The sequence below is a fragment of the Pongo abelii genome, chromosome 10 (genome assembly GCF_028885655.2).
Source record: "Pongo abelii isolate AG06213 chromosome 10, NHGRI_mPonAbe1-v2.0_pri, whole genome shotgun sequence".
NCBI classification, from domain to species: domain Eukaryota; kingdom Metazoa; phylum Chordata; class Mammalia; order Primates; family Hominidae; genus Pongo; species Pongo abelii.
The window spans coordinates 123,931,600-123,958,914 of record NC_071995.2 but is presented as its reverse complement, the minus strand read 5'-3'; the positions used below and the strand labels follow the sequence as shown (position 1 = coordinate 123,958,914).

General features: G+C 50.0%; 1 protein-coding gene across 5 annotated transcripts in view; it reads right to left on the bottom strand.

Annotated features, from left to right (window-relative positions):
- The window catches only part of AACS (acetoacetyl-CoA synthetase), a 79,261-nt gene extending 54,471 nt beyond the window's left edge, over positions 1-24,790 (bottom strand). For 2 of the 5 annotated variants that reach the window (XM_024256864.3, XM_024256865.3), the window contains exons 1-4: positions 24,443-24,790; positions 15,920-16,023; positions 13,280-13,400; positions 3,246-3,359 (exon numbers count right to left, since the gene is read on the bottom strand). In XM_024256864.3, the coding sequence (XP_024112632.2) occupies positions 3,246-3,359; positions 13,280-13,400; positions 15,920-16,023; positions 24,443-24,575 (472 nt within the window). In that variant the 5' untranslated portion in view covers positions 24,576-24,790. The remainder of the gene's footprint in view (positions 1-3,245; positions 3,360-13,279; positions 13,401-15,919; positions 16,024-24,442) is intronic. The other 3 variants (XM_024256866.3, XM_054527732.2, XM_054527733.2) reach the window with 3 other exon arrangements.
- Between the last annotated feature and the right edge of the window lie 2,525 nt (positions 24,791-27,315).

Here is a 27,315-nt window from a genome sequence, read left to right as displayed (position 1 = left end):
TTGCAGCGAAAGTGAGACTTGGCTATGAGTGTAAACTGAAGCATCTCAACACTGTCACCCCCAGGGTCAGGGCAGGACTCAGTGCCCAGGGGAGGCTGCTTAACCAGCTGACTCCGCGTGGCTGACAAGTGAGGAGGAGCTGGCCCTTCTCCCATGGCACATCAGACACCAACCATGGGGACCACTTGACAGACAAAGGAAAACGGAGCTAGGCGCAGCTTTAACTCCATCTTTTGAAGACTCTAAAGCATCCAACCCCATTTAATCATTTTCTAGTATTTTCTGGAAAACTCAAAGTCCCAAATCCTAGTAACTGTGATCAGGTGAAATCCGTATCCCACTGAGACCCACAAAATGGCTGGAGCACAAGGGACCAGCTCAACTCTGAAGGGTCCAGGGCATCGGGGCCAGGCGTCTCCTCAAAGAAAGCATAGCTCAGAGGAACCTTGGCTGTCCCCAATATAACCTGTTTTGTCTCTCCTTCACTCAGAAATGTTGGCTTCAAAAGAAGATTTTTTAAAATGAGAATTGGAGGGAAGAAAAAAACTGGAGATACAATATTTTGCATTCCTTTGCAAGACCTTAAAAGTGTACAGATTAAATCAGACCAAGAAGAACCCAAAAAGTGAGGTTTCAGCCTCAAAAATGCCTGCTCTGTGACTAGACGCAGTGGCTCATGCCTGTAATCCCAACACTTTAGGAAGCCAAGGCAGAAGGATCTCGAGCCCAGAAGTTTGAGACCAGCCTGGACAACATAGCGAGACCCTGTCTCTACCACAAATACCAAAATTAGCCAGGCATGGTGGCACGTGCCTGTAGTCCCAGCTACTCAGGAGGCTGAGGTAGGAGGATCCCTTGAGCCCAGGAGTTCGAGGCTGCAGTGAGCCATGATCACGCCACTGCAGTCCAGCCCGGGCAACAGAGTGAGACCATGTCTCAAAAAGAAAAAAAAAAAGCCTGCTCTGATGATCAGCCCAATACCCACAGTAATTCATTCAATAAACACTTCTTAGATGCTGCCAGGTGCCAGGCACTCTCTATGAAGTAAGATACAGCAGTGAGAAGAAAACAAAACCCCTGCCCTCTAGTACGGAGGACACATGCGCACAAACACAACGAGATCCCTGCAGTTTCAGGTGAACCATGAGGACTACGATGAAAGCAGGTGCAGGAAGAGTGGGATGCACTTTTCGAAGGCTAACCAGGAACGGCCTCTGAGAGGTAACGTTTGAGCGGCAACCCCGACGAACCAGGGTGAACCCTGAGGATAGGCCGAAGGAGAACAGGCTGCCACGGGCTGAGACAGGAGGCAGCCGGCATGCCCATCGCTGGATTCCTTCCTAGTCAGCTACCAAACGCTGAGCACTAACTGCATGCCCAGTCCTGTTACTCAAGGGGGAGGCAGGGCAGGGTAGCTGGGCCTGGTGCACAGGATTCTTGGTCCAGCCACTTACTGCACTTATAGACGACAAGGCCACCCAGCTCCTCCTGCCTCTTTGCAAACAAGCTGAACGGCAATTTGCAGTGAGTTCCCTCGGGAGAGGCACACCCATGCCAAACACAAAGGCTTCAAAGCCCAAGCCCCTCTCCAGCGGCTTTTCCTGAAACCCGCCCCCTGTGGTCCTTGTCCCATGACATGGAGGGGAAAGGGAGGGAGGTCGGGAGCCCCGACCACCAAGGCTGCACTGGAAGATAAATCTCCTTCGTCTGCACCTGCTCATCCCCATGTACACACCTACCTGCATCTCAATTAACTAACAAGTCGTTTGGGGTAAAGAACAGGTCCTTGCACAAGCCTTTACATTTTTTCCACAAGTCAAGGTGAAAGGAAAATATGAGAAAAATACCTAAGTAGTTCTTAGTGGGAAATACTCAGTTGCTATCCCAGGGAACAAAGGAGGGCCCCGGCCCAGAATGGGAGGACAAACCACGCCTCAGGGTCTACAGATTCCAGCCCCTGCTCCTTCCAGAACAATCCCCAAATGGGGCCTGCTCTTGGGTCCTACTTCCCTTGCTTTACGGCTGAAGGTGGGACCAGCACCTCAGGAAGCTCCAGGCAGAGTGCAGGAAAGTGGACGAGGCCTTTGGGATCAGACCTGGGCACCCGCCCCACCTCCTGCCCTCCATGTTCCACCCCACAGAGCTCCTAATGCCCGTGTAGACACCTCCTGCTGGCTGCCTCCAGGCCTGTGGCCTCCTGCTTGCTGTCTCCAGCAGCCTCCAGGCCTTTCACAGGCCGTTTCTGCAGCCCAGACTGCCTTTTCCTGCCCTGCTCCACTGCAGGGCTAACTCCTAAATGCGCCTTCCTCCCTCCAGCAGGCCCGTATTGAATGTGCCTTCATCCCTCCAGCAAGCCCATATTGAATGGGCCTTCATTTCTCCAGCAAGCCCACAGTGAATGCGCCTTCATCCCTCCAGCAAGCCCATATTGAATGGGCCTTCATTTCTCCAGCAAGCCCATACTGAATGCGCCTTCCTCCCTCCAGCAAGCCGATATTGAATGCGCCTTCATCCCTCCAGCAAGCCCATAGTGAATGCGCCTTCATCCCTCCAGCAAGCCCATAGTGAATGCGCCTTCATCCCTCCAGCAAGCCCATATTGAATGCACCTTCATCCCTCCAGCAAGCCCACAGTGAATGCGCCTTCATCCCTCCAGCAAGCCCATATTGAATGGGCCTTCATCTCTCCAGCAAGCCCATACTGAATGCGCCTTCATCCCTCCAGCAAGCCGATATTGAATGCGCCTTCATCCCTCCAGCAAGCCCATAGTGAATGCTCCTTCATCCCTCCAGCAAGCCCATAGTGAATGCTCCTTCATCCCTCCAGCAAGCCCATATTGAATGGGCCTTCATTTCTCCAGCAAGCCCATAGTGAATGCTCCTTCATCCCTCCAGCAAGCCCATATTGAATGCACCTTCATTCCTCCAGCAAGCCCATATTGAATGCTCCTTCATTCCTCCAGCAAGCCCATACTGAATGCACTCCCTTGATGTTCCTGGAATTGTTTTAGGCTCTGGGACAAAGCAGGGAACAAAGCAAAGCAAATTCCTGCCTTCGCAGAGCGGCATATTCTTTCAGCAATTTTCCTTGGTCTCTTTTTTCGCCTTGCATGTAGAGTCCAAGTCCCACAAGGTTCCATGTAATATGACATGACTCCACCTTATTTGAAAGTCGTCTTGACCTTCACATCACCCGTTCTACCTTGGTCTCCCCCTGAGACCATCACCAGCACCCAAAATACTTACCAACCACCCGATCTCCTTTCTTCACACCCATTTTCCTCATTGCTGCTGCAAACAAAGCCACTTCTTGCCTCAGCTCTTCAAAAGTCACCTTCACAATTTCCTCTTTGCCTTCCCCTGGGAAGAGAAAAAGGGTAAATTGTACACAGACCACTGCAAAAAGAAAAGTTGCAAGCCAGACACTGAATGAAAAATCCCACCTGTTTCAAGGCAGGTTATTAATCTACACCCAGGGAAAACAGAAGCAGGGAACACAAGCAAGACACAGGTCCACTTAACCTCACACAGAAGAAAGGCTGTGAGAGTCAGCCGAGCAAATACACTGAAGACTGCGTAAAGATTCTCTATTAGGCCGGTGCAGGGGCTCATGCCTATGATGTCAGCACTTTGGGAGGCTGAGGTGGGAGGATTGCTTGAGCCCAGGAGTTCAAGACCAGCCCTGATAACAGAGAGAGACCTCCATCTCTACCAAAAACGTAAAAATTAGCCAGGCATAGTGGCACACGTCTGTAGTCCCAGCTACTCAGGAGGCTGAGGCAAAGGATCACGTGAGCCATGATCGCACCACTGATCTCCAGCCCGAGCAACAGTGTAAGACCCTGTCTCAAAATAAATAAATAAATAAATAAGATTTTCTACTGGGAATGCTTTTATTAACTGAAGAATCCTTTGATTATAATTGTGGGGTTTTTTTTTAATTACAGATTCACAAGAAGTTTCAAAAAAAGTACAGAGAGGTCCCATGTCCCCCTCACCCAGCTTCCCCAGTGGTTACAATCCTCCATAACCAGAGTACACCAGCAAAGACAGGAAACAGAAATGGATGCAACATGCATGTGTGTGGTTCCACTAAACAGATGTGGATGCGATGTGCATGTGCGTGATTCCCCGAAACAGACGTGGATGCAACGTGCATGTGTGTGGTTCCACGAAACAGATGTGGATGCAACGTGCATGTGCGTGGTTCCATGAAACAGACATGGATGCAATGTGCAAGTGTGTGGTTCCACGAAACAGATGTGGATGCAAAGTGCATGTGCGTGGTTCCACGAAACAGACATGGATGCAATGTGCACGTGTGTGGTTCCACGAAACAGATGTGGATGCAACGTGCACGTGTGGTTCCACGAAACAGACATGGATGCAATGTGCACGTGTGTGGTTCCACGAAACAGATGTGGATGCAACATGCACATGCGAGGTTCTCTGTCACCTTACGGAATTTCCTGCAACCACCACAATTAAGATATAGGACATTTCCACCACCCCAAACCCTTCCTTTCTGTTGCCCCTTTATAGTCATCCCTGACCCCTACACCACCCCCACCCCGGGCAATCACTTACATACACTCTAGTTCTATAATTCTGCCATTTCAAGAATGTTATATAGGCTGAGAGAAGTAGTTCATGTCTATCATCCCTGCTCTTTGAGAGGTTAAGGCAGGAAGATCACGTGAGGTTAGGAGTTCAAGACCAGCCTAGGTAAGATAGTGAGACTCTACAAAAAATGTTAAAACTAAGGCTAGGCAGGGTGGCTCATGCCTGTAGTGCCAGCGCTTTGGGAGGCCAAGGTGGGCAGGTTGCTTGAGCTCAGGAGTTCGAGACCAGCCTGGACAACATGGTAAAACCTCGTCTCTACAAAAAATTTTTTAAAAGATTAGCCGAGCATGGTGGTGCGTACCTATAGTCCTATCTGCTCGGGATACTGAAGTAGGAGGATCACCTGAGCTCAGAAGGTTGAGGCTGCCATGAGCTGAGATCACACCACTGCACTCCAGCCTGGGCGACAGAGTGAGACTCTGTCTTGGAAAACAAAAAAATTTTTTTAACTAGCCAGGCGTGGTGGTGTATACCTGTAGCCCTAGCTACTTGGGAGGCTGAGATGGGACAATCACTTGAGCCCAGAGGTTTAAGGCTGCAGTGACCTATGTTCGTACCACTGCACTCCAGCCTGAGCAACAGAGTGAGACCCTGTCAAAAAGAAAGAAAAGAAAGGAAAGAAAGGAAGGAAAGAAAGGAAAGGAAAGAAGGAAAGGAGGGAAGGAAGTGAGGGAGGGAGGGAGAAATGTTACATGAAATATAGAAAGTGATCCTTTTTTTTTTTTTCTGAGACAGTCTTGCTCTGTTGCCCAGGCTGGTGTATAGTGGTGCAATCTCAGCTCACTGCACCCTCCATCTCCCAGGTTCAAGCACTTCTCCTGCCTCGGCCTCCCAGTTAGCTGGGATTACAGGCGCCTGCACCTAATTTTTGTATTTTTAGTAGAGATGGTGTTTCACCATGTTGGTCAGGCTACTCTCAAACTCCTGACCTCAGGTGATCCACCCACCTCGAACTCCCAATGTGCTGAGATTACAGGCGCAAACCACCGCACCCAGCCAGAAGGTGACCTTTTAAGATTGGCGTTTTTCATTTGGTGCAATGCCACTAAAATTCACTTAAGTTATTGCATGCATCAATAATTCACTTCTAGGCCGGGTGCGGTGGCTCACGCCTGTAATCCCAGCACTTTGGGAGGCTGAGGCAGGTGGATCACCTGAGGTCAGGAGTTCAAGACCAGCCTGGCCAACATGGTGAAACCCCGTCTCTACTAAAAATATAAAAATTAGCCGGGCGTGGTGGTGGACGCCGTAATCCCAGCTACTCAGGAGGCTGAGGCAGGAGAATCGCTTGAACCCAGGAGACGGAGGTTGCAGTGAGCCAACACAGTGCCACTGCACTCCAGCCTCAGCGACCGAGTGAGACTCTGTCCCAAACAAACAAACAAACAAACAAATTCACTTCTTTTATTGCTCAGTAGTATAATTTTTTAGAAGATTAAAAGTGACACAAGCTCACTGTCAAAAACTTGGATAGCGCAGAAATAAATAAATAAATAAAATGATCAACCACCCCAGTTATCAAAGAAATGTATGTTAAAACAGGAAGATACCAATTTTTGCCTAACTAACAGACTGCACAAATGGGAAGGGACAGTGTGTAGCCAGACTCCACAATGGCCCCCCAGTGACCCCTGCCCGCTGGTATTCACACCTGACATGGGGAATCGATGGGTTACTGTGGAAATGACAATGACTTCTGAGCTGTGGTCATAAGAGACACTGCAGTTCCCATCTGGCTCACTCTAGGGGATGCCAGCGGCCATGCTGTGAGGTCACTGAGGAAGCCTCTGGAGGAGGCAGCCCACACGAGGAGGAACGAGGCCTCCCACCAACAGCCACGTGAGCGCACCATCTTGGATGTGGTTCCTCTAGCCTCAGTCAAGCCTTCAGATGCCTGCAACCCCTGCCAACATCCTCACTGCAACTTGATGAGTGATCACTCAGCTAAGCCACTGCTGGATTTGTAACCCACAGGAACTGGGAGGTAAAAAATGTTTGTTCTAAACTATGGCTTTCAGGTAATCTATGACATGGAAAGATAACTAATACAAGTAAGACTCAGTGTCGTGAAGGTACAGGAAAATGATTTGAAGATAATTTCTACAGTATAGAAGTTACTCTTTTGACCATTAACCTTGATGCAAATATTTTGCTCCTGATTGATCATCGCTTTTCAGTTCTATAACATGAATTACCTCTTTGTGTGTGTGTGTGTGTGTGTGTGTGTGTGTGTGTGTGTGTGTGTGTGTGTGTGTGTGTTTGAGACAGAGTCTCGCTCTGTCGCCCAGGCTGGAGTGCAGTGGCACCATCTCAGCTCACTGCAACCTCCGCCTCCCAGGTTCAAGCAATTCTCCTGCCTCAGCCTCCCGAGTAGCTGGTACTACAGGCACCCGCCACCACACCAAGCTAATTTTTGTATTTTTAGTAGAGACGGGCTTTCACCATGTCGGCCAGGCTGGTCTCGAACTCCTGACCTTGTGATTCTCCCGCTTCGGGCTCCCAAAGTGCTGGGATTACAGGTGTGAGCCACCGTGCTGATGAATTATCTCTTTTAGAAAGTGAATAAACATCCTAATTTCCCTTTGGCATAAATCTGGCTTTTTCCAGCCAGGTGTTATAGCTCACACCTGTAATCCCAGCACTTTGGGAGGCTGAGATGGGAGGATCACTTGAGCCCAGGAGTTTGAGATCAGCCTAGGCAACATGGGGAGACCCCATCTCTTAAAAAAAAAAAAAAAAAAAATGAAATGAAATAGCCAGGCACAGTGGCACATACCTGTGGTCCCAGTTACTTGGGAGGCTGAGGTGGTAGACTTGCTTGAGCCCAGGAGGTCAAGGCTGCAGTGAGTCGTGACTGCACCACTGCACTCCAATCTGGGCAACAGATCAAGACCCTGTCTCAAAAAAAAAAAAAAAATCAGGCCGGGCGCAGTGGCTCATGCCTGTAATCTCAGCACTTCGGGAGGCGGGCGGATCACTTGAGGTCAGGAGTTCAAGACAAGGCTGGCCAATATGGTGGAACCCCTCTCTACTAAAAATACAAAAATTAGCTGGGCATGCTGGCACGTGCCTGTAATCCCAGCTACTTGGGAGGCTGAGGCAGAAGAATATCCTGAACCCAGGAGGCGGAGGCTGCAGTGAGCCAAGATGACGCCATTGCACTCCAGCCTGGGCAACAAGAGTGAAACTCCATCTCAAAAAAAAAAAAAAAAAGTTTTTTTTTTCCTATTTGCCTAGAGTTGTATGCGTCTGCCCTTCGTCCTTTCCTTGCTGCCCTGGGGTAGCCTTTTTGTTACCTCTCCCACAACCCCAGCCCAGAAAACTTTCCATCATGTGAAAATACTTGGTAAGCTGATAGCTACTCTTCAAAAGTAAAATGTGCTGCGCAGGCAGCTGTTCTAACAATCTCAACACGGATGTGCTAATGCATGTTGTTTGCTCTACTCACTGGAGCATGAAGGCAATTGTGCACATATACGTATTTTTTTAAGCAGGGCATCGCATGGCCTCGACGGGGATTACCCATAGGAGAGATGAGTTCTGCTGAGAACACCTGAGTGAGCGTACAGCAGAGCTCCGTGAGCACCTGCACCCAGCTGGGTAAGGAACAAGTCAGGAAAATATGCAGAAAATGAAACACAATGATCTTAAAGCCCCCGAGCCAATAATCGGCTGCTTAGGCCCCTGCTTAAGTACGGGATGCGATCTGTAAACTGTGATCACTGGCATAAGGGTCCTTATTCCCACTGCAATTATAAGGAAGGGAAAAGCTCATTAAAAGAAGGGGCTCTGCCAGGCATGATGGTTCACGCCTGTAATCCCAACACTTTCAGAGGCTGAGGCGGGTGGATCACTTGAGGTCAGGAGTTCAAGACCAGCCTGGCCAACATGGTGAGAAACCTCATCTCTACTAAAAATACAAAAATTAGCCAGTGTGGTGGCGCACACGTGCAACCCTAGCTACTCAGGAGGCTGAGGTGGAAGGATGGCTTGAACTGGGGAGGTGGAGATTGCAGTGAACCGTGATCACGACACTGCACTCCAGCCTGGGTGACAGAGCGAGACTCCATCTCAAAATAAAATAAAATAAAATAAAAAGGCCAGGCACGGTGGCTCATGCCTGTAATCCCAGCACTTTGGGAGGCCGAGGCGGGTGGATCACAAGGTCAGGAGATCGACACCATCCTGGCTAACACAGTGAAACCCCGTCTCTACTAAAAATACAAAATATTAGCCGGGCGTGGCGGCAGGTGCCTGTAGTCCCAGCTACTCAGGAGGCTGAGGCAGGGGAGTCGCTTGAGCCTGGGAGGCAGAGTTGCAGTGAGCCGAGATCAAGCCACTGCACTCCAGCCTGGGTGACAGAGCTAGACTCTGTCTCAAAATAAATAAAAAGTTAATAATAATAAATTTTTAAATTATTTTAAAAATAATTTTAAAATAATATTTTAAAAAATATTTTTAAATATTTTAAATTTTTAAATATTTTTAAATATTTTTAAATATTTTAAATTTTTAAATATTTTAAAATATTTTTAAAAAATATTTAAAAATAATTTAAAAAAAGGGGGGGCTCAAATACTTAAAAGAGAAGAGATGGTGGGAGAAAAGAGGAGACAGGCTAAGGTAAAGGGGTAGGCGGTGTGAAACAGACACAGAATTATAACCCTACCTCCTTAACCCACCCTCGAGACAGGGCTGGGTTTAAAAAAATAAAAGGTAACTGGCTGGGTTCAGCCAATACTGTATATAACTGAGAGAGAGAGAGAGACACCCCACCCAGTTCAGTCTCCACCCAAACACCCATATTACAAGTTCTGGGAAGACTGGCTTATTTCATCACTAGGAATCAAGTATATTTTTAGTTTTTTAGTTTTGGGTTTAGATTTTTAGTTTTGGGTTTTTGGGTTTTTTTTTAACGATTCACATTGGACCGTTCCCACTTTCCAGGAGAAACCAGGACCTCATGAAGTGTCTGAGACATTGGGTTAAAGCACACACATTTAAAGGGACCAGGAAAAGAAAAGAGATGCAGTGTTCTCGTTCTCCTTCTCAGGATTACGAAAGAGGCGACTGGGTTGGCACCCTAGGGAGGTTCCCACACGCACTGCAGTGCCTGGGGCAGGCCAGTCTCAAAGGAGCCTCTTAGGGATCAACAAAATGTGGTCTGTCTGTACTGTGGAAGATTACTAGGACATAAAAGGAATGAAGTGCTGATCCATGTTACAGCGTGGATGAACCTTGGTAACACTGTGCTGAGCAAAAGCAGCCAATCACAAAAGGCCACATATCGTATGATCCAATTATACAAAATGTCCAGAACAGGGAAACCCAGGAAAGAAAGCAGAGAGGTGGGTGCCAGGAGCTGGGGGAGGCAGGAACAGAGAGTGACTGCTAACTGGTATGGGGTTTCCTTTCGGAAAATGGAAATGTTCTGGAACTAGGGGTGGTAGCTGCATAACCTCTTGAAAAATGCTAAAAACCACTGAGCTGCGTGCTTTAAAAGGGTATTTCTGTGGTATATGAATGATATGCCAATTGGAAGAAAAGAGCTGGCTGGACGCGGTGGCTCATGCCTGTAATCCCAGCATTTTGGGAGGCCAAAGCAGGTGGATTGCTTGAGCCCAGGAGTTCGAGACCAGCCTGAGCAACATGGCAAAACTTCATTTCTACAAAAAAAACTTAAAAAAAAAAATTAGCCGGACACAGTGGTGCATGCCTGTGATCCCAGCTACTCAGGAGGCTAAGGTGGGAGGATCGCTTGAGCCTGGGAAGTCGAGGCTGCAGTGAGCCACGATCGTGCCACTGCACTCCAGCCTAGGCAATAGAGTGAGACCCTGTCAGAGGGGTGACCCTGGGGATGCAGAGATGGAGCACGGAGCAGTCCCCTAAGTCTCCTTTCCCATGATGCAATCCCTTCCCGTTCTCCACCCAGCAGCCAGGTCACCACGGGATCACCCAGCCCTTGCTCAGAACCCTGAGGATGGCCCACTCCCTCTCATACCTCTGCACACTCCTGGACCCACCACCGAGGCCCCCCAGCTCAGCCTTCCTGGCTGTTCCCCACAGCCACAGAGCCTCCTCCAGCCCAGGGCCTTCTTCTGGCTGTTCCCTGTGCCTGGGAACATGACTTCTGCAGACATGCGGGGAGGAGATTCCAGGTACAGGGGTCAGCCAGAGGAAGGCTTCTTCAAGTTCCGTCGACTCCTCCAAAAAGGCTTTCCCTGGCAGCCCTATCTAAAACAGCCCTGCACCCCACCCCATCGTCCCTTTCCCATCACGATGCTTTACTTATTCTTCCAAGCATATGTTTTCTTACTTATTGTTAAACCACCACGCTTTGCCCCCCGGAACATCAGCGTCTCCCAGGGCAGGCAGCTTGTCTCCTTGCAGAGGACACTTTTTTTTTTTTTTTTTGAGACAGAGTCTTGCTCTGTCACCCAGGCTGGAAGGCAATGGCACAATCTTGGCTCACTGCAACCTCCGCCTCCCGGGTTCAAGCGATCCTCCTGCCTCAGCCTCCCAAGTAGCTGGGATTACGGGCGCCCGCCACCACGCCTGGCTAATTTTTTGTATTTTTAGTAGAAATGGGTTTCACTATGTTGGCCAGGCTGGTCTCGAACTCCTGACCTCGTGATCCGCCCGCCTCGGCCTCCCAAAGTGCTGGGATTACAGGTGTGAGCCACCACGCCCGGCCCTAAGCAGGCATTTAATACAGATCTGAGGAACGAATGGATGAGCAGACAGGTGGGCACGCAAAGGGTATGGGAGAGCCAATCAGAGCCCTGACCCCAGACCACCCATCTACTCTGCCCTGAGCGTGTCAAGGCTGAGAACCAAGGAAAACAGCAATGGAACACTGACCAGCCCCAAATGGTACATTGAGACTTTGCTCCATGGCTCTTCACCAGGAATGTGCATCAGAAGTGCCCATGGGCTTTGAAAATACACGGAAGTCTGGGCCCCAGCCCTGGAAGATGTGTCCCAGTAAGTCTCGGTGGGAACTGGACTGCCATGATCTTTAACAACTTCACAGGGGCTGCTGGTCCTTCCCATGATGGCAGAAGGGAGGCCCTGCTCTGTAGCCTGGGCAGGGCCACTCACTGCCTGTTTCCAGTGGTTTGGTTTCTTGTGCTGATCTAGGGAGTGAGTGAAGTTTCTTGGAAATTTAAGAAAATGGAAATTCATTTTCTGATGAGTATTTTATACCACGGTGAATTAATCTTTCTCTGGCTTCTAATAAAAATTGCCAACTTGGGCCGGGCACGGTGGCTCACGCCTGTAATCCCAGCACTTTAGAAGGCCAAGGAGGGGGGATCACCTGAAGTCAGGAGTTCGAGACCAGCCTGGCCAACATGGGGAAACCCCATCTCTGCTAAAACTACAAAAATTAGCCGGCCATGGTGGTGCTCGCCTGTAATCCCAGCTACTCGGGAGGCTGAGGCAGGAGAATCACCTGAACCCAGGAGGCAGAGGTTGCAGCAAACTGAGATCACTGCATTCCAGCCTTGGCAACAGAGGAAGATTCCATCTCAAAAAAAAAAAATGCCAACTCAGAGACTCATTTTCGCATTTAATATAAATTGTCAACTGTTTCTGTGTATGTTGGCCTTATTTCCATGATTAGAATGTAATATTCTGGAGGCAGAACACGACTTCAGTTTATTTCTGAGTCTTACATTGCAAGATGTCTTAGACACAATGAGTGTCCAATAAACTCTTGCTGAACATACAATTTTTTTTTTTTCTTGAGACAAAGTCTCGCTCTGTCGCCCAGGCTGGAGTGCAGTGGCGCAATCTCAGCTCACTGCAAGCTCCGCCTCCTGGGTTCACGCCATTCTCCTGCCTCAGCCTCCTGAGTAGCTGGGACTACAGGCGCCCGCCACCACGCCCGGCTAATTTTTTGTATTTTTAGTAGAGATGGGGTTTCACCATGTTAGCCAGGACGGTCTCGATCTCCTGACCTCTTGATCCGCCTGCCTTGGCCTCCCAAAGTGGAACACACAATTTAAAAATAATAATAAATTTTAAAAAGCTACACAGGGGCCGGGTGCAGTGGCTCATGTCTGAAATCCCAACACTCTGGGAAACCAAGATGAGAGGACTGCTTGAGCCCAAGATTTCAAGACCTGCCTGGACAACACAGCAAGACCCTGTCTCTACTAAAAAAAAAAAAAAAAAAAAAAAAAAAAAAAAATCAGCCACGCATAGTGGTGTGTGCCTGTAGTCCCAGCTACTCAGGAAGCTGAGGTGGGAGGATTGCTTGAGCCTGGGAGATTGAGGCTGCAATGAGCCAGCCATTATCATGCCAGTGCACTCCAGCCTGGGCCACCACACCTGGCCTCTGCACCCAGCCTCAACTTTATTTTAAAAGGAAAAGCCAATGGGAAGAGATTCTAGTTATAGTTCCATCATTAACTTTCTGTGTGACACAAGCTAGTTACTTAATACTGAGTATCTCCATTTTGCCCATAAAGCATGACCACACACTGGCCCTTTCCCCTCCCCAGCAAAAATAAAGTCAACAGAAATCTTAATTACGTCAGAAAGGTGCCAACATATGGTTTGGAAATCCTATCTCTCCAAATATGTGGCACTGCATGCATGCACCGTCTAGAACTTCCACGGAGGAAACCCCAGGTCTTGCCATCAGGACTTACTTGCAACGTAAAGGGCAACTCTGTCATTCTCTTTGTGCCGCAGGAGGTTTTCTGCATAGTTGAGCCGACTGCCTTTGAACCACTCGGGGACATCTGCGATTCCTTTCGATGTGTCCACAACCTATAGAGAATGACAACAAACCAAGACGCACACACACGAGACTACGTCACAAATCAGCAAAACATGAGACTATGCCACAAATCAGCAAAAGCGGTTCTGCTTCCCAGGAAGCCAGCTCACTCATTGTTCCAGAGCATTTTTAAATCATTTTATGGACTGAACTCTGAACTGGCCTAAAAGCTAGAAACTGAAAGTAGGGATTAATGCCAACAGAAAACAACCATCCCCAGTAACATATGTGTTCCACAAATATTCATTAAACACCTACTCAATGAGAGATCCTGAAGACAAAGACGACACCCAACACGTCAGGCTCTGCCCAGACACACGGAAACCAGGAGAGCAAGCTCCATGACCACCTGCCCCTTGCCCACAACTTTTAGGGGTTTCAGCCTTTGCTTCCTTCCTTGGAGTGCTGGAACCTTGATTTTTATTGTCAAAGTCCCAAAAGATCAACATTTCAAAATGGTTTGCCCCAAAGAGACAATAAATTCGACTTTGAATGGCAGGACTCTCTTTTTCCAGACATTTATTGATTTACAGTGTAAGGAGTTGAAGTTTTTCTCAACTGCGGGTTAAAAAAATAACAAAACTCCAGCCAGGCGCAGTGGCTCACGCCTGTAATCCCAGCACTTTGGGAGGCCGAGGTAGGCGGATCACAAGGTCAGGAGCTCGAGACCATCCTGGCTAACATGGTGAAACCTCGTCTCTACTAAAAATACAAAAATTAGCCAGGCATGCCAGCGTGCACCTGTAGTCCCAGCTGCTGGGGAGGCTGAGGCAGGAGAATGACGTGAACCCGGGAGGCGGAGCTTGCAGTAAGCCAAGATCGCACCACTGCACTCCAGCCTGGGGGACAGAGCGAGACTCCATCTCAAAAAAAAAAAAAAAAAAAAACTCCAGCCGGGCACAGTGGCTCACACCTGTAATCCCAGCACTTTGGGAGGCCAAGGCAGGCGGATCACCTGAGGTCAGGAGTTTAAGACCAGCCTGGCCAACATGGTGAAACCCCATTTCTACTAAAAATACAAAAATTAGCCAGGCGTGGTGGCGGGCGCCTGTAATCCCAGCTACTCAGGAGACTGAGTCAAGAGAATCACCTGAACCCAGGAGGTGGGGGTTGCAGTGAGCCGAGATATACTCCAGCATGGGTGACAAAAGCGAGACTCGGTCTCAAACAAAAATAAAGAACGAAACTCCTAATAGTTTAAAAAACTAATGCCGAGCGCGGTGGCTCACGCCTGTAATCCCAGCACTTTGGAAGGCTGAGGCAGGCAGATCATGAGGTCAGGAGATCGAGACCATCCTGGCCAACATGGTGAAACCCCGTCTCTACTAAAAATACAAAAATTAGCTGGGCATGGTGGCGCATGCCTGTAATCCCAGCTACTCGGGAGGGTGAGGCAGGAGAATCGCTTGAACCAGGGAGTTGAAGGTTGCAGTGAGCCGAGATCACACCACTGCACTCCAGCCTGGCAAAAGAGCAAGAATCCATCTCAAAAAAAAAAAAAAAAAAAAAAAAAAAACTATGACAATGTGGCCAGGCATGGTGGCTAATGCCTGTAATCCCAGCACTTTGAGAGGCTGAGGCGGGTGGATCACCCAAGGTTGGGAGTTTGAGGCCAGCCTGGGCAACATGGCAAAACCCTGTCTCTACTAAAAATACAAAAATTAGCCAGGTGTGGTGGTGCATGACTATAATCCCAGCTACTCGGGAGGCTGAGGCAGGAGAATTGCTAGAACCTGGGAGGTGGCGGTTGCAGTACGCTAAGATGGCCCCACTGCACTCCAGCCTGGGCAATAGAGCAAGACTCCATCCCAAAAAAAAAAAAAAAAAACTACAACAATGTAAATGTACTTAATATCACTGAAGTGTACAGTTTAAAATAGTTAAGATGGTTACATAATAGTTTATGATATATGTATTTTAACATAATTAAACCTTTTTTTTTTTGAGACAGGGTCTGGCTCTATTGCCCAGGCTGGAGTGCAGTGGCACAACCACAGCTCACTGCAGCCTCGACCTCCTGGGCTCAACCGATCCTCCCACCTCAGCCTCCTGAGTAGGTGGGACCACAGGCATGCACCACCATGCCCAGCTAATTTATTTTTTTTTGAAGACAGGGTCTTGCTTTGTTGCCTAGCCTGCACTCAAACTCTTGGGCTCAAGGGATCCTCCCATCTTGGTCTGTCAGAGTGCTGGGATTATAGGTGTGAGCCACTGCACCCAGCCCCAAATATTTAAAAATTAAAAACAAACAAACAAACAAAACTACTATTTAGGATCTCTCAAGTTCCCAGGACAGGGCCTGGGGTCCCCATACAACAGAGAATTAACAGGCTGCAAAGTTCTCGATGAGGTCTGTGATAATTTAATGCCAGTTCTCTAGGGCAATGGCTTTTTCCCAACTGCATGAGGTTGTAAAAAGAAGATACGATTCAGTATTCCCCAAAATTAGCATTTCACTTTGAAGCACGACCACAAAAAGAGATGACGTCCACGGAAAATCTCTACTTACCTCATCATACACGCGTGAGAAGACAATTCCACTGAATTTCCAGAACTCTGCCCAGAAGTCTGAATATGACTCAACGGACCAATGGTACAAGTCATCATAATTCTCTAAAAATGAAATAGCTCAGATTAACCTTAGAAGGGAAATTTTGGCAATTCATTAATAAGATGGACACACCTCAGGAGCCTCGGGCATGTCCAAGCGAGCCAAATTCATCTGAGGAGAAATGATCTGGGGGAGAAGGAGCTTAATTTGTATTGACGCAAACCCAACACCACTAGTCCCCAAAAAGAACAAAAGCCGATGAGGTGATGTTTTGAGTCACCTTCAGTGATTTTATATTTAACCACCATGCCTAAGAACATAGACTCTAAAGCCCGAATGCCCAGGTTCAAATCCTGGTTCTGCCACTTATTAGCTTTGTGACCTCAGGCAAGTGCAAAATGGGGATAATTAATAATCCCCCTCCAGCCACAGGGCTGTTGTGAGGATTTAAATGAGCACATGTAGAAAGTGCTTAGAACAGGGCCTTGGAAATTACCACCGTGGCATTAGGAGTTTGCCATTATTATACCATACAACCTCAGGAAATTTATAGTCAATACAATGGGTAGTCTGTTGATGACCTCTCAAGGCCAGTATAATGTCGGGGGGTATTATTACTTATTTTGATTTTTGAATAAGCAATATGTTCACAAGACTCAAAATTACAAAAGTGTAAAAAGTTACATGGAGGCCGGGCGCGCTGGCTCACGCCTGTAATCCCAGCGCTTTGGGGGGCCGAGGCAGGTGGATCATGAGGTCAGGAGCTCAAGATCAGCCTGGCCAAAATAGTGAAACCCCGTCTCTACTAAAAATACAAAAAAAATTAGCCGAGCATGTTGGCAGGTGCCTGTAATCCCAGCTACTTGAGAGGCTGAGGCAGAGAATTGCTTAAACCTGGGAGGCCAAGGATGAAGTGAGCGAGATGGCACCACTGCACTCCAGCCTGGGTGACAGAGCAAACTCCGTCTCAAAAAAAAAAAAAAAAAAAAAAAGTTAGAAGGTAAAAGGTCTCCCTCCTTTTATTCCACAACTTTTTATGCCCAGGGGAGTTCCCCCTTGCAGATTCCAAACAACTATTACCCACCATCAAGACGTGAGCTGGAAACTTGATACAAAGAGATGTATTTAACTCCTAAAGGAAATGTGACTTCACTGAAAAACTGACCCCAGACTCGCTGAGGACTCTTCACCCTCTCAACTGCATAGGATCCAAGTGGACTGGCCACAGTGAGCCAATCAGTCCTTAGGGATAGGAGAATTTTATCCTATCGGGGACCAGGGGAAGCCATACAGTGCTTCTGTTTCAAAGCACAGCCTTGCTGGGGCTCCAGGAAGGCAGAGACTAGCAGGGATATAATAACGTATCAGAAAGATGGCCAATGAGGTATCAGGAATGGGGAAAAAGGCATGATACAACCGCTGAGCTGAATTATCTCACTGCCATCAGTCAAGTCAAGCTTGTCCATCCTCACTGTTCCCAGCCCCGGTGGGGAAGACAGGAAGAGACACGATGCTCCCTGCCCTTCAGCAGTGTCCCCTCTGACTGTGGTGTCCAGGAATGGTCCTCAGTTATGCTGGACAAGGAGGGATCACAAGAACTGGGGCAGGGACAGCGGAGAGGATCGCTTTAGCCCAGAAGCTCAAATCTGCAGTGAGCTATGATCCCACCACTGCACTCCAGCCTGGGTGGGTGACAGAGTGAGACCCCATTTAAAAAAAAAAAAAAAGGCCAGGAGCAGTGGCTCACACCTGTAATCCCAACCCTTCGGGAGGCCGAGGTGGGTGGATTGCTTGAGGTCAGGAGTTTGAGACCAGCCTGACCAACATGGTGAAATCCCATCTCTACTAAATACAAAAAATTAGCTAGGTGTGGTGGTGCATGCCTATAATCCCAGCTACCTGGCAGGCGGAGGCAGGAGACTCTCTTGAACCCAGGAGGTAGAGGTTGCAATGAGCCGAGATCATGCCACTGCACTCCAGCCAGGGCAACAAGAGCGAAACTCTGTCAACAACAACAACAACAACAAAAAGTCTATCACAAAAGGGCATTCGCCAACAGCATTGCTAAGGAAGGCAGACGCGGCCAGCCCCATGAATCTGGAAGGATGCAGCCACAACGGCCTCTTGACACCACAAGGACCCTGGGAGACGACAGCAAAAGTGGCCGACTTCAGATGGAAACTTTCCCACTGTCAGCAACTCAGCCCTCTCATCAAATGCGACTCTTCAGACACACTCTTCTGCTCCCACGCTCCCCGCCTCTACCGGGGAGGACGCTGCAACCGCAAGCCCAGGTCTGATTCAGCCTGTGCAAGCTGCTCACACTTAAAAGCCTGTTCTCGCTTTTGTATGGGCTACTTCGTGAATTTGCATCTCCACCTTGTGCAGGGATCACGCAAATTTTTCTACCTAGTATGTGTGCTGCCAAAGCAAGCACATAAATCCATTTTTAAATGAAATTCCGGCTTCTCCTGAGAAAAGTGAGTACCTGACTGTGGTCATCGGCCAATAATTGTCACCTCCAGGCATTCATGGCCCTCTATGGTCCCCTTCCCAACCTGAGAGGGCTGATCTGTGTCACCAACAGGGTATTGTGGAAGTAGCCAAACGTGAGTTCCAAGGCCAGGTTGTAAGGGTCACTGCAGCCACATGGCTCTCTTGGGTCACCTGCTCCAGGAGAAGCCAGTGAGGACGCTCACGCAGTCCTAGGTGGCATATGGCAGATGCCTCCCGCACTACCTTGCTGCCACCACCAGTACTAACTTACCGCCATGTGAGTGAGCTCTTGGGGACGGGTGCGTTCCCACTGCAGCCCCTCAGGGACCCTGAGCCAGAACCACCCAACTAGCCTCTCCCCAGTCCTGACCCACAGAAACTCAGAGGTGATAAAGGTTTATTCTTGTTTTAAGTCGCTAACTTTTGGGCTGATTTGTCACCAGCAATAGGTAACAAATGCATTGACCACACCACATAGTGAGGATTAGCTAGAACTAAGAACAGCTGCCTCACCGGGCCCTCAGGCAAATGCCAGAGGCAACAACTAACCAGATGGCAGACTACAGCTCCACCGCCTCCAGCTACAAAGTCTTAACTGGGACTTCGTGCCTTGGTTTGTTCAGCTGTGAAATGGGGCTAGTACTACCACCCACTTGATAGGATTACTGACAGGATTACATCAGTTGAGACATATCAGGTGCCAGATGGAGCCTGGCATATAGAGAGAGCTCACTAAATAGTAACTATTATTATCTTGGGCACCTGTCTGGTCCCTACAGGCTTCTGAATTTTCAGCCCTTCTTCCTCTCCACCTACGAGAATCTTGGCCAGCCTACACCTTCAAACCTTAGCTGAAGATTTTATCTGCCCTTTTTTTATTATTCATTTTCTTAGAGACAAGATCTTACTCTTCTGCCCAGGCTGGAGTGCAGTGGCATGATCATAGCTCACTGCAGCCTCTAAGTCCTGGACTCAAGCAATCCTCCTGCCCCTGCTGCCCAAGTAGCTGAGATTACAGGCTATCCGCCCTTCTAAACCGCATTCTCTGCTAAACCCAGCACACTGCTGTTGTGCTGGACCCCTATTAACTCCAATAGATGGCACCAGATTCCAGAGATCTGGAAGCAGTGAGCCAGACATAGGGTTTATTGGAAACTTACCTACAGGGATGGTCTGGGGGCAGCAGGCTGGACAGGAGAACCGCAACCACTTGTAAAATGCACGCAGTTTATACAGCACCTTCACTTAGCACCCTCCCCTAGCAACTTCCACCTGGTAACCTTTACTTAATCCAAAAGAAAGGGCCTCAATCCCCCTGTAGAGCTTGCATTCCACGGGATGGGCCGGGGGTTCAGATGTTCCTCATAGACAAGGAATAAATCCAGGTTGGCCACTCCTGGATTCCTTAGCTTGGAACTCTGAACACACATTCTTCTGAAGTCACAGCCGTCAGGTGCATCTGTCATACAACAGTGCAGTACTCAGAATGTCAACACCAATGCCCCATTCGTGGAATGCCCAGTGTCCACTAACTTGTGGCACTATCTTCACATGGGCTCTCTCCCCTAGCCCCCGGAGCTATTTGAGAACAGGGCCCAAGCCTTCTATTTCTTGGCAAACTCCATCCCAGCTGCTTGCACAGAGAGCCGACGTGCAGCTTGTGGTACACAGAAGGACACTTGGCACAGTCCTCCAAAAGAGCATGCCTTTGAAACTGGTGCCACCTCCCTGCCTCCTAATTACAGAGGGCTAGTATATGCAGCACGTCTGCCAGAGCTTGCTAGAGGCCTGGAATCACAGGCACATATGCCAGGCTGGAGCTGCAGCCGACCCCAAGGAAGTCTGCATCAGAGGACTCCAGAGCCCCACGTGGATGTGCAGGGAGTGCACAGGTGGCTTCAGCTGGAAGCAGTGACAGGAACCAACCAACCTGTGGCTCTGGTAGTGGAAAAGAGGGTGGGTAACCCTACCAGAGCCTCCCAAAATGCAGGGATAGAAACTTCCTGCCAACCTTGGTCTGGGAAGACGGGCTCATGGAGAGGCGGCCGGAGTGGGGAACGCCCCTCCCTTCCTCCCTGAAGCCTGCAGGGCTGGAGCAAGGCTGCTGAGTATGCCTTGCTCTCTACTGACATCCAGTCCAAAGCATGACCCCATACTTTATACAGGCTACAAGTGAGCCTCTGCTGAGACACAAAGGAGAGGATACAAGTTCACGGGCACTGTCTTTAAGCAATAAGAATGCTCACAGCCAGGCGCGGCGGCTCACGCCTGTAATCCCAGCACTTTGGGAGGTCGAGGTGGGTGGATCACAAGGTCAGGAGTTCGAGACCAGCCTAGCCAATATGGTGAAACCCCCGTGTCTACCAAAAATACAAAAAAATTAGCCAGGCTTGGTGGCGCATGCCTGTAATCCCAGCTAATCAGGAGGCTGAGGCAGGAGAATTGCTTGAACCCGGGAGGCGGAGGTTGCAGTAAGCCGAGATCGTGCCACTACGCTCCAGCCTGGGTCGACAGAGTGAGACTCCATCTCAAAAAAAAAAAGAATGCTCACAAATACACAAAAAGGCAGGGCAGAATGAAAGCCCAAATTACATGTGCTTGGAGAGAAGAGGGAAGGCAGAAATATTCAAAGAGAATAATCAAAAAGAAGATAGCATTTGAGCTGGATCTTCAAGCCAAGCCCAAAGCCTCCAGGGCCAGGAACATGAAAGGGGAGAGGCCGGTGGAAATCACCTTCAAGAGTGGTAAGAGGAGAAAAGGACAAAAACAGCGCTAAACGCCCTCCTCCAAACTAAAGGGAGGGGCCTCACTCAGCTCCGGACAATGCTGCCACGTTGGGAATGCAGACCCGGCATGACAGGCCTTGGGGTTCTCAGAGGTTGGAAAGCTTGCTTTTCATATGTGGTCTCCCAATTTTTATTTATTTGAGACAGAGTCTTACTCTGTCGCCCAGGCTGCAGTGCAGTGGCGAGATCTCGGCTCACTGCGACCTCCAACTCCTGGGCTCCAGCAACCCTCCCGCCTTAGTCTCCAGAGTAGCTGGGACTACAGGTGCATGCCACCATGCCCAGATAATTTTTTGTATTTTTTGCAGAGATAGGGGTTTCACCACGTTGCCCAGGCTGGTCTCAAACTCCTAGGCTCAAAAGATCCACCCATCTCAGCTTCTCCAAGTGCTAGGACTACAGGTGTGAGCCACCACGCTCGGCCCCCTCTCCTAACTTTTAAATGCAGGCAACTCAACAGTGTGTCTGCAGATGAGACCTGGCCCATGGGCCACCAGTCTGAGAGCCTTGAAGGAGGGAAAGGAGATCCGCAGCCAGGCTCGGGCCCTCCCAGCACTTGCTCATGTTTACTCCCCAACCCCAGGGACCCAGGGCAGAGCTGAGCACTGGGCTTGACCATTTCCTGTCACCCGCACACCCACTCAATGACTCAGGTCCTGTTACGCCCATTTTACAGATGGGGAAACGAGGCATGAGGAGATCCAATGACTTCCTCCTCATCACACAGCTGGTAAGTGTTAGAGCTAGTTCAAAATCCAGGTAGTCGGCCGGGCACGGTGGCTCACACCTGTAATCCCAGCACTTTGGGAGGCCGAGGCAGGTGGATCACCTGAGGTCAGGAGTTCTAGACCAGCCTGGCCAACATGGTGAAACCCCATCTCTACTAAAAATACAAAAATTAGCCGGGCATAGTGGCAGGCCCCTGGAATCCCAGCTACTCGGGAGGCTGAGGCAGGAGAATTGCTTCAACCCAGGAGGCAGAGGTTGCAATGAACCGAGATCGCACTCCAGCCTGGGGGAGAAGAACAAGGCTTAAAAAAAAAAAAAAAAAAAAAAATCCAGATAGTTAGATTACAAATTCCTTCTCTTCAACACTTCCCACGGAGGAAGGTGGTTTCACCCATCTAACAGGGCTGCCCAATCTGAAATTATTTCATAACATCAGGGCTAGACAGGCACCAGACCAGCATTCTGTTATTGCTGGCAGAGGAAACAGATGGAATCAAGGCAAGGTGACACAGAGGAAGAACATAATCCCACATGGCAGCCTCCTGCTTCTTCCAGGAGTCTCCAGGATGCCCTAATCCAACACACACTCATTTACCAACTGCTGTCCAGAAGCCCCTGGGGCAACAGACTACACCTGTCTCCAAGAGAAAGGAAGGGAAGGAGAGGAACGGCTCTGGATTCGCGTAGGAAAGGGGCTCTGTGGAAGCTCCCCACTGCTGTGGAGGGCCTGGAAGCTGCCAGGCAGCCGTCTGCAATTCTGCGGTCAACAAGGAACCACTGAGAACTTCTGAGCCAAGGAGTGACAAAGCAAGACCTGTGTGCTTCAGGCCGGGCGCGGTGGCTCACGCCTGTAATCCCAGCACTTTGGGAGGCCGAGGTGGGCGGATCACGAGGTCAGGAGATCGAGACCATCCTGGCTAACACAGTGAAACCTCGTCTCTACTAAAAATACAAAAATTAGCCGGGCGTAGTGGCGGGCGCCTGTAGTCCCAGCTACTTGGGAGGCTGAGGCAGGAGAATGGCGTGAACCCGGGAGGCGGAGCTTGCAGTGAGCCGAGATCGCACCACTGCACTCCAGCCTGGGCGTCAGAGACAGACTCCGTCTCAAAAAAAAAAAAAAGACCTGTGTGCTTCAAGATTACTCTGGCAAAGCAAGCAGGATGCAAATGGGTGGAAAAGCAGGAAGCAGGAAAACCAACCACTGTTTGGTGAGGAGAAAAGGAGGCCCCAGAATCCCTGGCAAGGGGCTGCAAAGGAGGAGATGCGAGCGACATGGGGCTGTGGCAGAAGACTTCTGGTGCCACAGGTGACTGGGGTGTCCATCCCTGTGAGCCTGAGCAAGAACAGTGACGCCACCAACAGAAACAAGGGAGTCCCTGCGCCAGCGGAGGGGGTGAGGAGGGGAGACCATGAGTTAAAAATCCCCTAGGAGGCCGGGCGCGGTGGCTCACACCTGTAATCCCAGCAATTTGGGAGGCCAAGGCGATTGGATCACCTGAGGTCAGGAGTTCGAGACCAGCCTGATCAACATGGAGAAACTCCGTCTCTACTAAAAATACAAAATTAGCCGGGCGTGGTGGCGCATGCCTGTAATCCCAGCTACTCGGGAGGCTGAGGCAGGAGAATCGCTTGAACCCGGGAGGCGGAGGTTGCAGTGTGCCGAAATCTCACCATTGCACTCCAGCCTGGGCAACAAGAGCGAAACTCTGTCTCAAAAAAAAAAAAAAAAAAAAAAAATCCCCTAGCAATACCTAGGGCAGGCAGGGTGAAGGGGTGGAGCTGGTAGTTGGGCAAGCCAGCTAGAGCTCAGGAAGAGCACCTGGAGCGGTTACCCCACGGAGAAGGAGCCTTTGCCCCACCCACACCCCGAGAGGCGGTTTCTGAGGTTCAAGGTGATGGGTGTAAAGAGAGTCTTTTACTAGGTTCTGTTTCGGGGCTGGGAGTGTAGACACGTGGACAGGGCCTCCTGCCTGACCATCCTTCTAGGTGCTGGCCTCCAGCAGGGGCAGCTGGAGATGAGGGAGGTCGGGGGGGCAGAGTGCACGGCACTGGGGACTGGCAAGGGACCCCCACAAACAGAGGAAGAGCTGCAAGTCAAAAAGGCCCTATGTCCGGGGGAAGCCCCCACAGGCTGGAGGTCAAGACTCCAGGGAGCACCTCACAGGTAGGAAAGCCTAGCAGGGGATCACACGGTCAACAGGCAGCTGGCCCTCCCGAGGGGTGACACTCCCGGGGAGAGGGTGACCCCCACATGCAGAGGAGACGCTGCAGAGTCAGGAAGTGCCAGGAGGTGCTGTGGAGGGGTGATGTTCCCCAAGACTGGGGGGAACCCCGCAGTCAGAAGGCCTCCCCGCCATCAAGTGGCTCCTCCAGCCCCAGAAGCATGAAACTAGCCACGGGGAGACCACCCAACCACCCTGCACGGCCCCCGCCCATCCCCCGCAGGCCCGGCCGCGCGCCCGACTCTCACCCAGCGCCAGGCCGCAGGCGGCGCCCACAGCCGCCCGGAAGCGGTCCATCTGCGTGTTCTTCTTACTGTCAGGCTCCCACATCACCTGGCACTCCAGGATCTCCTCCCGACCGGGGCTCTCCTCCTTGGACATGGCGGCGGTGGGCGGCCGGGGCTGCGACGAGGGCTGGGGACCAGAGGCCGGGGCTAAGGCAAGGGCCGGGGACCTGGAACCGGGGGAAGCGACGGTCAGGAGCGCCTGGCAGGCTGGGTCAGCGACGGCGGCGGCGGGGAACAGGGGACTGAACGACCGCCGCCGCCTCCGGCGGGCCACTCGGCCCAGGCCCCGCCCCTCAGGCCCCGCCCCCGAATCCCCGCCCCCTCCAGGCCCCGCCCTCCCGCCTGTAACCCTCCGCTGAGTGCAGCGCCGCGCAAAGGAGTGCTCTCAGCCGCCGGCTCCAGCGTCCGCGGCCGGGGGGCGTGGGGGTGAGGGGCGCCCACGTGCCTTGGCCCCAGCTCACCGACCTCACCTGGAGCTAGAGGGCGTTAGGGCAGCCGGAGAAGCCAGGCGTCCGAGCCCGCTGTTTCCTACACGTGTACATCATTCATTCGCTATTTCTTCCTGCAGGTCCTTATTGAGCGCCTGCGACCTTCCGGGCACTTTGGGGGCTTTGCGGATACAGCAGCGAACAAAGCAAAATTCTTGCCCTCTGTCAACAGGAGAGGAGGGGTAAAGGTGTGAGGAGGCCGGGAGACGATAACAAATAAGTACATCGTGTACGTACACAAGATAATGTCATAGTATAATACAATAACATACATAGTATGCCAATGGGTATCAAAATACACATTTGTGAAAGGAAAATAAATCTTGGGGCCCCACTACTAAGCTAAAGGGAAAAGAAAAGCTGGGAACTGCTTAGGGCTAACCTGCCTCCCGTTCTATTCAAAGTCATCCCTCTGCTGAGATAAATGCACACCTGATTGCCCCCTTTGGAGAGTCTAATTGAAAACTCAAAAGAATGCAGCCATTTGTCTCTTATCTACCTATGACCTGGAAGCCCCCCTCCCCGCCTTTGCTTTTTTTTTTTTTTTTAATTTTTTATTTTTTTGAGTCTCACTCAGTTGCCCAGGCTGGAGTGCAATGTCCCAATCTCAGCTCACTGTAACCTCTGCTTCCCAGGTTCAAGCGATTCTCCTGCCTCAGCCTCCTGCGTAGCTGGGATTACAGGCGCACGCCATCATGCCCAGCTAATTTTTCGTGGTTTTTTTTTGTTGTTGTTGTTGTTTGTTTTGTTTTTTTGAGACGGAGTTTCGCTCTTGTTATCCAGGCTGGAGTGCAATTGCGAGATCTCGGCACACGGCAACCTCCGTCTCCCAGGTTAAAGCAATTCTCCTGCTTCAGCCTCTCGAGTACCTGGGATTACGGGCATGTGCCACCACGCCTGGCTAATTTTGTATTTTTAGTAGAGACAGGGTTTTTCCATGTTGGTCAGGCTGGTCTCCATCTCCTGGCCTCAGGTGATCCACCCGCTTCAGCCCCGCAAAGTGCTGGAATTACAGGCGTGAGCTACCGATCCCGGCTAATTTTTGCATTTTTGTAGAGACGGGATTTCACCATGTTGGCCAGGCTGGTCTTGAAGTCCTGACCTCAGGTGATCCCCCCCGCTCGGCCTCCCAAAGTGCTGGGATTACAGGAGTGAGCCTAGGTCTGAGAGCACCCCCTCCAGAGACTCCCTGATCTCCCAAAATTTGGTGGAGATCTAAAGTTTATTTTGCTGTACAACTCTTTTCTTTGCAGTTTTACTTGCTTCCAACAAGGAAGGCAAGGTTTCCTGTTTCCATGACAATGGAAGGCAGGTAACTCCTTTATGGAGTTTGAGCTCGCTTCCAACAGGGAAGATGAGGTCTTTTTTCCTGCTTCTAGAATGGTAGAGAGCAGTCTACAGCCTAAGACCCATCCCTAGGTAAGTAACTGAATTGGGGTTTGTCTTGGCTAAAGTTAAGGTTAACAACCAGCTGGTCTTAATGTCAGAGGCATTTGAACCAGAGCAACTCCGTCTTGAGTAGGGGCTGGGTAAACTGAGGCTGAGACCTACTGGGGTCCATTCCCAGACAGTGAAGGCATTCTAAGTCACAGGATGAGACAGGAGGTCGGCACAAAATACAAGTCATAAACACCTTGCTGATAAAACAGGTTGCAGTAAAAAAGCTGGCTAAAACCTACCAAAACCAAGATGGCGATGAGAGTGACCTCTGCTTGACTTCACTACTACACTCCCATCAGCGCCATGACAGTTAGCAAATGCCATGGCAATGTCAGGAAGTTACCCTATATGGTCTAAAAAGGGGAGGCATGAATAGTCCACCCCTTGTTTAGCATATCATCAAGAAATCACCATGAAAATGGGCAACCAGCACCCCTCAGGGTGCTCCGTCTATGGAGTAGCCATCCTTTTATTCCTCTACTTTCCTAATGAACTTGCGTTTGCTTTAGTCTATAGACTCGCCTTGAATTCTTTCTTGTGTGAGATCCAAAAACCCTCTCTTGGGGTCTAGATCGGGACCCCTTTCCTCTAACATTAATTTATCCTTACCATTAGAGTGCGCTCAGTGATCATATAAGTTGTGCCATTTTTTGTTTGGCTTAAATGCTTTTTTGGTTGGTTGTTTGTCTCTGTTTTTGTTGTTGCTTTGGTCTTTTTCCCATTGGGTTTGATCAACTCTATCTGACTTGATCAAATCAAAAGGAAAGTTCCAAATTGCGGGGAACAAGGACTCTAAAGTGGCTAAATTCACATACACACACACACACAGACACACACACACACACACACACACACTGCCTGGTAGGGGAAGAAAACAACCAGCAACAGAAAAAAAATAAAGAGGAA